The sequence below is a fragment of the Salmo trutta genome, chromosome 8, assembly GCF_901001165.1.
Source record: "Salmo trutta chromosome 8, fSalTru1.1, whole genome shotgun sequence".
In the NCBI taxonomy this organism is placed as follows: domain Eukaryota; kingdom Metazoa; phylum Chordata; class Actinopteri; order Salmoniformes; family Salmonidae; genus Salmo; species Salmo trutta.
In genome coordinates this window covers 39,713,731-39,727,103 of record NC_042964.1, presented here as the reverse complement: position 1 = coordinate 39,727,103, position 13,373 = coordinate 39,713,731, and the positions used below count along the sequence as shown (strand labels likewise).

General features: G+C 40.6%; 1 protein-coding gene across 1 annotated transcript; it reads right to left on the bottom strand.

Moving 5' to 3' along the window:
• Positions 1-209: 209 nt before the first annotated feature.
• On the bottom strand, positions 210-9,222 carry LOC115198899 (coagulation factor XI-like). Its single transcript, XM_029761299.1, has 6 exons — positions 9,173-9,222; positions 8,253-8,291; positions 7,930-8,004; positions 7,613-7,754; positions 7,258-7,352; positions 210-281 (listed from the first exon to the last, which is right to left on the bottom strand). Exons 2-6 carry the CDS (start codon positions 8,284-8,286, stop codon positions 232-234), a joined length of 396 nt encoding a protein of 131 aa, XP_029617159.1. The 5' UTR covers positions 8,287-8,291; positions 9,173-9,222; the 3' UTR covers positions 210-231.
• Positions 9,223-13,373: the final 4,151 nt, after the last annotated feature.

Here is a 13,373-nt window from a genome sequence, read left to right as displayed (position 1 = left end):
TATTTACTAAGTAACAACTTTCAAAATATCAGTCAGGATGTAAGATGTTATACAGTAAGAAAGTGTTTATAGTATCCCATTAGTAAAAGTAAAATGAAACGTACCTTTTTGAATCCTTCTCTCTCTCTCCAAGGCTTGTTGAGTTTGATGAGCAGACAGGAGGAGAAGTACTGTAGCTGGAGTGTTTAGAAAGAGGATCTGACCTCCTCCTTCTTTCAAAACACCCATGTGTTAGTCAACCTCATCAAGCCTCCTCCCTGTTGTCTTGCTGAGAGATCCTTCTAGAAGGAGTGGACCCACCAAGACTGTGTTAATGTCCCTATATGGTAAATCAAACAACCTGAATGGGAGAGTCCACTTATGTACATTTAGTAAATTATATTTAATAAATATGTTGTATGTAATAATATTTAGATTTATTGTAATTTTTCAGATCTGGTAGCAGCCAACACATTTGAAAAATTCCAACATTTCCTAAATACTTTACATAAAGATAACAATTTATGGTTTACATCATCAAATTACAACTTGATATTCTTTGGTTGGCATACGACCAAGACTAGAATTCAAATCAACATGGTGATATACACTGAGTGTACAAAACATTAGGAACACCTGCTCTTTCCATGACATAGATTGACCAGGTGAATCCAGGTGAACAATATGTTCCCTTATTGATGTCACTTGTTAAATCCACTTCAATCAGTGTAGATGAAGGGGAGGAGACAGATTTAAGAAGAATCTTTAAGTCTTGAGTCAATTGAGACATGGATCGTATGTGTGCCATTCAAAGGGTGAATGGGCAAGACAAAATAATTCATTGCCTTTGTACGGGGTATGGTAGTAGGTGTCAGGCACACTGGTCTGAGTGTGTCAAGAACTGCAACTCAATATTAGGAAAGTGTTCCTAATCTTTTGTCCACTCAATGTAGACATCCTGATAAGTCCTGCTCATCATTTGATTTGTAAATCAAGGCTTTGCGCTCAGGGAAATGATGAGCAAATCATGTCAGTTCTACCCCCGGATAGGGTATTAACCCTAAATCTGTCTTTCAGCTAGAGGTATAGTATTTGTGGGCAATCTTGGCTAGGTTAGGTTTCATTTGGTGACTGTGTTAAATAACTCATCAAGCATGCATGGCCATTGTCATTTGCTTTTTAAGGCCACGGACACACATATTAAACAATATGATAACCACATATTTCATGACAATCATAACTCACACCTCAGTGTTCAGAGCATCTAGGTGAGGGGAGGTATAGGGGCCCCAGCCAGACCAATCAATCAGTTGTATTTGTTTTGATCTGAAAATTATTTACCAGTATTTTAAATCTCCACTAGAGGGAGTTCAAGATCAGATGTCAGTTGATCAAGATTTTTCCAAATTAGACAGCAGTAGCCTGTACATGCTACAATAAGAACATACTGCATAGCATACTGCAGTATAATTACAACTAACCCCTGTCTATGCCTTTTGGCTAGAAACCTGCTGTTTGAATATATGAGTATCATAGACCTTCTAGTGATCGTAAATAAAGTCCTGTTTTATATGTGGTACATGCAGAGCTATGACAGCCTAATCCCCAATTGTGTTAACAATGTAATTCTAGATGTACAAAAGCCCATAGTTCCTGAGGGCTTATTTAGTTGGAGTTTAGTGTTACAAGTAATTAGGATGTGGTTTTACTTCCCTGTGTTTTTGTCCAGTTGGATAAACACTAAATAAGTACATGATTAAAAAAATGTAGGATGTCAAATCTTTTGAACCTTCACTCTCTGATTCATGGTGTTTGGTTCATCAAGTTGATAAATGTATAACAGCCATGAACTACATGAATAAGGGCAAGAACCCCACACCTCTCCCCTGCTATCCATGAGTCTGTGTTTGACTGTAATAGCTGCCACAACACACCATGACACCAGGGAAAACTCTAATGATATACAAATGTTGATTAGCTTCATAACATGGATACTGTCATTCTGTCACACCCACAACAGTCTGTCTTTCATCTTTACAGTTCTCTGAACCATCCCACCTGGAAGTGGACACATCATTCTACATTGTTGTGATTCTCACCATTCTTTCTGGAGGGTGAAAATAATGGTAATACTGTTGTCACTAAAACATATTTTATTTAAGAATGTCAACAGTTACATCCATAAGTGAGTGTGTAACATTACAAGAATTTGAAAATCCCTCACTGAAACTTGACACCACACGTTTTAACTACAAACTTGAACAAACACAAATGTCCTTTTTACTTCTCTTCACTAATCAAATTGCCCTGATGTACAACAAACATTATTATTACATTACATTCATACACCAACAAAAATCTTATATTATAATTTGATATTGCAATATTAAAACATTGAAACATTAGCCGAATATATTTTTCATTTATAAGCAAAAAGCTATCTATCAATAAAGAAAAGACATTGTCCATGAACTAAGATAATTTATTGATATACAGTCATATATTATGAGGTACAAGGGTTATTTACATTAAGCTTGACTATTTTAGTTTTCTTGGACCTTCCATGCGTCTCTTGTTGCATCATCATGGTCCTCTTCATCCAGACCCACACAGACCTAAGAAAACAAACACAACAGTACAAAGACTCACTGGAATTAGTTCATGAACACCTTACTTCATTTCCATACTGTCAATGGGTGCAAAACCTAACAACACACTACACAAGGGACTCTGAACAACAGACTAAACATGAGGAGGGTCTTTTTCATAAATGTGGAACAAAGAAGTGTTTACATTCTTCAGGGCTTCCAAGTTCAACTGTTTTGAGAAAACCGTCTCCATTCGGCAGTTCTCTCCAGCGTAGGCCTTGGATGAAGTTCCCGTTCTTAGCAAACTCCTTTCTGATCTATGAGATATGATCAAACCAGATAAAGACAGCAGCAGTATTTAAATCAGGCATTTCAGTTTATTAATATGGTCAGTTGAAACTTGAGATCATATGAGAAGAGTGAAATGAGTGAGCATGACATTGATTTCTGATGTAGGAGATGTAGGACTACTGTACCTGCTCCAACATCTGTTCCTTTACCACTGGGTCATTGAGGTCAGCTCCTGAGTTAGATTTCAGAGACATCCTTACAATGGTCTGCTTCATTCTCTTTTCTAGATTGACATAGGAATGGTAACAGACACTCAAATGAGATTCAGCTTACTTACAATAAATAATTAACATTTCTTCCAATGTCATTTAAAGGCTGTAAATGACTTTGGAACTGTGTAGTAGCAAGCCTCTGTATTCTATGTTTACCAGTATGGAAATATTATCTCATAATAGAAACCACATGAGCACATACCGTACATGTGTAAAAATCAAATTTTAGATTTTTTTAAATATTTTCAATATTTATGTTTTAGATTTTACAACATTTATAAATGTATGTAAGAAATTTGCTATTGAAATCAAAATACTGCTCATATTACAGAGCAAGCGGTAGAGCTTCATATGACACCAACTTTTACTTTGTTGCACCTACAGATTAAGCTATGGCGTCCTAAAGGAGCCCTGGGTAAGGCCAAAATGTCACAAATATTCAAAATTCAGTTTCAAATGTCAAATATATGTCAACAATCCTTCCTCCAAAGGACCCTTCTATGTAATACATTTTATTCAATGTCACTGTCTTTTTTTTCTCATTTCGTGGGTAATCACAGACAGACAGCAATGGTTAATATACAGTGTATTCAAAAGGTTTTCAGACCCCTTCCCTTTTTCCACATTCTGTTGCGTTACAGCATTATTCTTAAAGGGATTAAATTGTTTTTTTCCTCATCAATCTACACACAATACTCCATAGTGACAAAGGAATAACAGGGTTTTAGACATTTTTGCAAATTTATTAGAAAACATATTATAAAAACTTAAATATCACATTTACATAAGTATTCAGACACTACGCAATACTTTGTTGAAGCACCTTTGGCAGCGATTACAGCCTCGAGTCTTCTTGGGTATGATGCTACAAGCTTGGCACACCTGTATTTGGAGAGTTTCTCCCATTCTTCTCTGCAGATCCTCTCAAGCTCTGTCCGGTTCGATGGGGAGCGTCGCTGCACAGCTATTCTCAGGTCTCTCCAGAGATGTTTGATCGGGTTCACTCAATGACATTCAAAGACTTGTCCTGGAGCCACTCCTGTTTTATCTTGGCTGTGTGCTTAGGGTCATTGTCCTGTTGGAAGGTGAACCATCGCCCCAGTCTGAGGTCCTAAGCGCTTTGGAGCAGGCTTCCATCAAGGATCTCTCCGTACATTGCTCTGTTCATCTTTCCCTCTATCCTGACTAGTCTCCCAGTCCCTGCCAAAGAAAAAATTCCCCACAGCATGATTCTGCCACCTCCATGCTTCACCATAGGGATGGTATTGGCCAGGTCATGAGTGGTGCCTGGTTTCCTCCAGACGTGACACTTGGCATTCAGGCCAAAGAGTTCAATCTTGGTTTCATCAGACCAGAGAGTCTTGTTTCTCATGGTCTGAGAGTCCTTTAGGTGCCTATTAGGATTCTTCCGATGGCGTTGAGGCGTACACCACATCAGTCACTGGCTTCATCAATAAGTGCATCAATGACGTCGTCCCCACAGTGACTGTACGTACATGCACCAACCAGAAGCCATGGATTACAGGCAACATCTGCACTGAGCTATGTCAGAACAGAAATTACAAGATTATGTTATAATGCTGTTATTGCAGCAAATGGTTGTTTATGCAACAGAATAAGGGGTTGTTAGAACACTCATTTGTGTGTGTTCTACTGAAGAGGGGCCTCTGGGAGATTTAACACTGACAGAAGATTTACAATGTCTTTTGGGTGATGACACTGGCTCCGACGCTCGTCGGATGTGGCAGGGCTTGCAAACTATTACGGACTACAAAGGGAAGCACAGCCTCGAGCTGCCCAGTGACGCCAGCCTACTAGATGAGCTGAATGACTTCTATGCACACTTCGAGGCAAGCAACACTGAAGCATGCACGAGAGTAGGGCTCTTGCGGTGACCGTATTACCACCACACCGGCGGTCACAACTCATGAAGACTGTGTGATCACGCTCTCTGCAGCCGATGTGAGTAAGACCTTTAAACAGGTCAACATTCACAAGGCCGCAGGGTCAGACAGATTACCAGGACGTGTACTCCGAGCATGCGCTGACCAACTGGCAAGTGTCTTCACTGACATTTTCAACCTGTCCCTGACCGAGTCTGTAATACCAACATGTTTCAAGCAGGCCACCATAGTCCTTTTGCCCAAGAATACTAAGGTAACCTGATAATGGAATTTATATTTTTAAAGTAAATACTAAAGAATTCCACCCTGAAACCATATAATTGTATGACATTTATTAGAATCATAAAACTATAATCTGATGATGTGTGTAGTTTTAGTCAGAATTAGAACAAGGACCTTTTGCTCCTTTTTAGTATGGAAGCAGGGAGCAAGTGTGAAACAAATGATAAGAGGAGCTATCGACAGACAAGTTGTACTACTGTGTTCCTTACAGGACATTCTGTCTCCACCCGTGGAGTGGAGAAACTGTTAGGCTTGCAGAAGATTATGAAACTAGTTGCAGATTAAAGAAACGTATGTATCTGTGTAGTGGAAAAACACCGACTGTCTGAGCAAGGCGTAGCTTAAGATTTGAACTTGTTTGTGTGTGTGTTATAAAGACTGTGTTTGCATTTTTGATTTCAGAACGTTCTCGTGAATAAAGAACCAACCTTTTGCAGAAGCTGAGTCTTTGCCTAATTATTATTAAACCCAGGGTCTTACAAACCTCGGGGATTGGTCAAAGCTTAAATAATTGTTTAGTTATCATCTTTGGGATTGAAAATTCTCGTGACATAACCTGCCTAAATGACTACCGACCCGTGGCACTCACGTTTGTAGCCATGAAGTGCTTTGAAAGGCTGGTCATGGCTCACATCAACACCATTTTCCCAGAAACCCTGGACCCACTCCAATTTACATACCGTCCCAACAGATCCACAGATGACCCAATCTCTATTGCACTGACCTGGATAAAAGAAACACCTACGTGAGAGTGCTATTCATTGACTACAGCTCAGCGTTTAACACCTATAATGCTATCAAAGCTCATCACTAAGCTAAGGACCCTGGGACTAAACACCTCCCTCTGCAACTGGATCCTGGACTTCCTGACAGGCTGCCCCCAGATGGTAAGGGTAGGTAACAACACATCTGCCATGCTGATCCCCAACACAGGGGCCCCTCAGTGGTGCATCCTCAGTCCACTCCTGTACTCACTGTTCACCCATGACTGCATGGACAAGCAGGACTCCAACACCATCATTAAGTTTGCCGATGACACAACAGTGGTAATCCTGATCACCGACAATGACGAGACAGCCTAAAGGGAGGAGGTCAGAGACCTGGCCGTGTGGTGCCAGGATAACAACCTCTCCCTCAACGTGATCAAGGCAAAGGAGATGATTGTGGACTACAGGAAAAGCAGGGCCGAGCACGCCCCCATTCTCATCGACAGGGCTGTAGTGGAGCAGGTTGAGAGCTTCAAGTTCCTTGGTGTCCACATCACCAATGAACTATCATGGTCCAAACACACCAAGACAGTTGTGATGAGGGAACCAAAACGCCTATTCCCCCTCAGGAGACTGAAAAGATTTGGCATGGGTCCTCAGATCCTCAAAAAGTTCTACAGCTGCACCATCGAAAGCATCCTGTCTGGTTGCATCACCACCTGATATGGCAATTGCTCGGGGTAGAGGGTAGTGCTTCTGCCCAGTACATCACTGGGGCCAAGCTTCCTGCCATCCAGGACCTCTATACAAGGCAGTGTCAGAGGAAGACCCTAAAAATTGACAAAGACTCCAGCCACCCTAATCATAGACTGTTCTCTCTGCTACCGGACGGCAAGTGGTACCGGAGCGCCAAGTCTAGGTCCAAAAGGTTTCTTGACAGCTTCTACCCCCAAGTCATAAGACTCCTGAACAGCGAATCAAATGGCTAACCAGACTATTTGCTGCTACTCTTTGTTTATGACTATGCATAGTCACTTTACCTCTACCTACATGTACATATTACCTCAATTACCTCGACTAACCTGTGCCCCCGCACATTGACTGCACCGGTACCCCCTGTATATAGCCTCGTTACTGTTGTTTTATTGTTGCTCTTTAATTATTAGTTGTTTTTCTTCTTATTTGTTTAACGGTTGTAAGTACTATTTGTACAGTAGGTTAGATTAGTCCATACCTTTACTGCAGCCCTTCCTAGAGTAACCAGATATGACTCCTGGATAGTTTGTCATAGTTGGTTGACCATCTGAATACTTCTGATAGCAGCGGAATCTGTTTTGAATGTAAAAGACAATACTGATGCACTTCTGTCATGTCTCTGTTTTACTACATTTATGTAAACAATGTATTTGTAAACAATACTGTATATCATTTTGATTTCATGAATAGTCACTCCTTGAATCCATAGCTTTGCATTTAAGTGCTGACATTTCTCCAGCCCCATCCCTCAACTACAGTATTTACCAGAACAAATGGGGTGACCTGGTGACCACCACTCAAACAGGCAACCCAAATATTCAAATAGATTATACTTTTTAACCACGTAGCTGAAGTAGGAACACCCAGGGTTCTGAGTGCAGGCAAGCTGGCAATGATGGAGGTCCCGTTCATACACCATCAGAATGTCATTCCAGTGAAAGTCTTTGTCAACCATGAATCCCTCTGAGCAGTGAGCTGTTGAATAGTGGCAAATGTGGTTCATTTGGATTACTAATAAATTATTAAAAAGATAGACTACCAAGAAAGTGACAGAAATGGCCTTGTTCATGCTCAATATAACAATATTAGATTATTTACACTAAACCATGAAGGACAACGTCTTCTATAGCATATAAGCATGTAAACTCACATGGTTCGACTGCTCTGATGTCACGGAAGGACTCATCCAAGTACTGCTGGCTGAAGAAGAGGTCTGGTGCAGCACCTGGGCAAAGAAAACAGTCTAAACATTCCTATACCGTAAATTGAACAAGAAAGACCCCAAAAAGTGATGTGTATGTTGTATCTGTTACACATGTATAACTACATAGATAGTGAGATCTAAAAACATGGATATGTGTCACAGTAGTGCAAGGTAATAATATATCAACATACTGTGGTCAGTATACATGGTCTAAATTATGTGCTGTTTTTACTTTAAAGATGTTGGGGAAAAGGGAATACAATTCTTACCCAGAAACAGTACCACCGCTGTTGGGAGCCACATTGCCACTGAAAATATGCATGTTTTAGAAAACCTTTTATGGATATATATAAGAAACAAGATGATAGAGAAAATAGATATTGAATGCAAACTGTTATGGAAAAGAAGTCTCTCGTGACAGCCTTAACATTGAGTAGCTGATTTGGTTCTGGGTGCCGAGATTAATGTAAAAGCTATGTAAAATAGCCAGTGGATTTAACTAGGCAAATAGAGTCTGATACTCTTGGAAAGAGTGACTGAAGTGGCTGGATTCAACCTTTCTCTCCCACTTCTGTCCTCCCAATTTTTTGTACAAGTTTTTAGTGTTGTGATGCTTTGAAATATACATATTATTACATAAAATATATTGTTTGGGATAATTTTGATTGAATTCAGGACTAACTTGACATTTGTCTGTCACCTTTAACAGGAAAACTTGTTTTTTGCTCAAATTCTTCCTCTGAATCCTCAGGAACAAATATTCTGTAATGCCAATATTTGATAAAGTGATACATAATCTGGTGTGTCATTGTAGTGGGACTAAGGCTGATCCCTGATTTATGAGTTCAATTCCACCCTAGCTGGTTAGGGATCAGGCAGAATACAGTGCTCTATGTCATTGATGAAGTGATTAGTGACATGATAAAATGATTGATGGTATGCTGTTGCAATATTATTTGTCAATACATAATCCCTTTACATATGCAGCAACAAAACACATTTTCTGACTTATTTTGTGCTTGATAAATATCCCATTATGAGAGACACTGTGATCCAAACTAGGCATATTTACTAGATAACAATTTTAAAAGAATGCTTTTTGACACTAAAATATCAGTCATGATGTAAGATGTTATACAGTAATAAAGTGCTTGTAATATCCCATTAGTAAAAGTAAAATGAAACATACCTTTTTGGCTCCTCCTCTCTCTCCCCAAGGCTTGTTTGGCTTTGATGAGCAGACAGGTGGAGAAGTATTGTAGCTGGAGTGTTTAGAAAGAGGATCTGATCTCCGCCTTATTTGAACACACCCATGTGTTAGTCAACCTCATCAAGCCTCCTCCCTGTTGTCTTGCTGAAATCAAATCAAATCAAATTGTATTGGCCACATACACATCGTTAGCAGATGTTAATGCGAGTGTAGCGAAATGCTTGTGCTTCTAGTTCCGACCATGCAGTAATATCTAACAAGTAATCTAACAATTTCACAACAACTACTAAGGAATTAATAAGAGTATGTACATATAAATATATGGATGAGCGATGGCCGAACGACATAGGCAAGATGCAGTAGATGGTATAGAGTACAGTATGAGATGAGTAATGTAGGGTATGCAAACATTATATAAAGTGGCATTGTTTAATGTGGCTAGTGATACATTTATTACATACAAATGTTAATTATTAAAGTGGCTAGAGATTTGAGTCAGTATGTTGGCAGCAGCCTCTCAATGTTAGTGATGGCTGTTTAACAGTCTGATGGCCTTGAGATAGAAGCTGTTTTTCAGTCTCTCGGTCCCAGCTTTGATACACCTGTACTGACCTCGCCTTCTGGATGATAGCAGGGTGAACAGGCAGTGGCTCGGGTGGTTGTTGTCCTTGATTATCTTTTTGGCCTTCCTGTGACATTGGGTGATGTAGGTGTCATGGAGGGCAGGTAGTTTGCCCCCGGTGATGCGTTGTGCAGACTGCACTACCCTCTGGAGAGCCTTGAGGTTGTGGGCGGAGCAGCTGTCATACCAGGCGGTGATACAGCCCGACAGGATGCTCTCGATTGTGCATCTGTAAAGGTTTGTGAGTGTTTTGGGTGACAAGCCAAATTTCTTCAGCCTCCTGAGGTTGACGAGGCGCTGCTGCACCTTCTTCACCATGCTGTCTGTGTGGGTGGACCATTTTAGTTTGTCCGTTATGTGTACGCCGAGGAACTCCGAGGGACCTCACCTCCTCCCTGTAGGCTGTCTCGTCGTTGTTGGTAATTAAGCCTACCACTGTTGTGTCGTCTGCAAACTTGTTGATTGAGTTGGAGGCGTGCATGGCCACACAGTCATGGGTGAGCAGGGAGTACAGGAGAGGGCTGAGAACACACCCTTGTGGGGTCCCAGTGTTGAGGATCAGCGTGGTGGAGATGTTGTTTCCTACCCTCACCACCTGGGGGCAGCCCGTCAGAAAGTCCAGGACCCAATTGCACAGGGCGGGGTCGAGACCCAGGGTCTCGAGCTTAATGACGAGTTTGGAGGGTACTATGGTGTTAAATTCTGAGCTGTAGTCGATGAAAAGCATTCTTACATAGGTATTCCTCTTGTCCAGATCCTTCTAGAAGGAGTGGACCCACCAAGAGTGTGTTTATGTCCCAATATGGTAAATCAAACAACCTGAATGGGAGACTCCACTTATTTACATTGAGTAAAGTATATGTAATTTAGCATAGTATGTAATAATATGATGATATATTGTTAATATCCCATTTCCTAAAAATGTCCTGAAAGACACAGACATTGATGTTAAATAAATGCACCTAAACGGTTGTCAAAGGAGTAAGTCATAAAGTTGACATGATTTGAAATGTAATGTTTACATTTATTTAAAATAATGCTTTTTGACACCAAAATATTAGTCATGAAGTACACAAGTTGTTATAGTGTAAAAAAAAGTACATGTAATATCCCATTAGTAAAAGTACAATTTAACTTCTGGTTGGCATCATCAAATATTCAAATTACAATTCGATATTCTTCTGTTGGCATATGACCAAGACTAGAGTTAATATCACCATGGTGATAGACAACCTGATGTGTATGCTCCTCATTTGATTGGTAAATCAAGGCTTTGCAATCAGGGAAATTATGGGTAAATCTCAGTTGACACGCTCCGGAACTTTGCCAACTAGTAAGTATGTTTTAAACCTCTCGCTTTGGGCTGGATATGTCAATGTGTAGTTCTACAAACAGAAATACTTAACTCAGTTATACACAAAATCCCTAGCTTGAAAGTCACTTTTAACTGGAAGCTTTGCAGCGCCAATTTCCCTACATTTTCCCCCACGTGGGCCAGCCCCTAGCAATTCGAGTTCTAGCCAATGAGCTTTAGCCCCTTACCATTTGAGTGACAGCTAGCAAGATGCACATACAGTAGAGCTAGAGAGAGAGAGAGCAATGATGTGTTGCACATACAGTGCCTTCGGAAATTATTCACACCGTTTACTTTTTCCACATTTTGTTACGTTACAGCCTTATTCAAAAATGTATTGAATAAAACAATTTCCTAAGCAATCTTCAGACAATAACCCATAATGACAAAGTGAAAACAGGTTTTTAGACATTTTAGCAAATTTATTACAACCAAAAAACATAAATACCATATTAAAAGAAGTATTCAGACCCTTTGCTATGAGATACTAAATTGAGCTCAGGTGTATCCTGTTTCCATTGATCATCCTTGAAATGTTTCTACAACTTGATTAGAGTCCACCTGTGGTGGATTTAATTGATTGGACATGATTTGGAAAGGCACACAGCTGTCTATATAAGGTCCCATAGTTGACAGTGCATATCAGAGCAAAAAACAAGCCATAAGGTCGAAGAAATTGTCCGTAGAGCTCCAAGACAGGATTGTGTCAAGGCACAAATCTGGGGAAGGGTACCAACAATTTCTGCAGCATTGAAGGTCCCCAAGAACACCTCCATCATTCTTAAATTGAAGAAATTTGGAACCACCAAGACTCTTCCTAGAGCTAGCCGCCCGGCCAAACTGAGCAATTGGGGGAGAAGGACCTTGGTCAGGGAGGTGACCAAGAACCTGATGGTCACTCTGACAGAGCTCTAGAGTTCCTCTGTGGAGATGGGAGAACCTTCCAGGACAATCATCTCTGCAGCACTCCACCAATTAGGCCTTTACGGTAGAGTAGCCAGATGGAAGCCACTCCTCAGTAAAAGGCACATGACAGCCAGATTGGTGTTTGACAAAAGGCACCTAAAGACTCTCAGACCATGAGAAACAAGATTCTCTGGTCTGATGAAACCAAGATTGAACTCTTTGGCCTGAATGCCAAGCGTCACGTCTGGAATAAACCTGACGCCATCCCTACGGTGAAGCATGGTGGTGGCAGCATCATGCTGTGGGGATGTTTTTCAGAAGCAGGGACTAGTCAGGATCGAGGAAAAGATGAATGGAGCAAAGTAGAGATCATTGATGAAAACCTGCCCCAGAGCGCTCAGGACCTCAGACTGGGGCGAAAGTTGACCTTCCAACAGGACAACGACCCTAAGGACACAGCCAAGACAACACAGGAGTGGCTTCAGGACAAGTCTCTGAATGTCCTTGAGTGGCCCAGCCAGAGCCTGGACTTGAACCCGATCGAACATCTCTGGAGAGACCTGAAAATAGCTGTGCAGCGACACTCCCCATCCAACCTGACAGAGCTTGAGAGGATCTGCAGAGAGGAATGGGAGAAAATTGAGGCTGTAGTTGCTTCCAAAGGTGCATCAACAAAGTACTGAGTAAAGGGTCTGAATACTTATGTAAATGTTATATTTCAGTTTTTTTATTTTTAATAAATTATCAAAAATGTCGAAAAACTGTTTTTGCTTTGTCATTATGGGGTATTGTGTGTAGATTGATGAGGGGGAAAAAACTATTTAATCAAAATGTTAGTGTCTGAATACTTTCCGAAGGCACTGTATCTGCATATATTTGACGTAGTACGCAATTTTCGGGGACCACTTTTGGCTCGTGAGCACTACATTCATAACTCCTGGCTAAAAAGTATACAAAACTATTCTTAACCCTAAATCTGGCTTTCTGGAAAAGGTCTACTATTTATGTGTTTCCTTTGGTGACTGTTGACTAACTTAGCAAGCATGCGTAGCCATTCTCATTTGCCTCCTTAGGCCACGGACGCACATATTGAACAATATGATAACCACATATTACATTACAATCATAACTCAAACCTCAGTGTTACGAGCATCCAGGGAGGTGAATAATGGGGGCCCCAGCCAGACGTGTAGTTATTTTTGGTTATTTTTCCTAGTATTTTAAATCTCCACTAGAGGGAGTTAAAGATCAGAGGTCAGTTGATCAATACAGAATAATTTGACAGCAGTACTATCCTG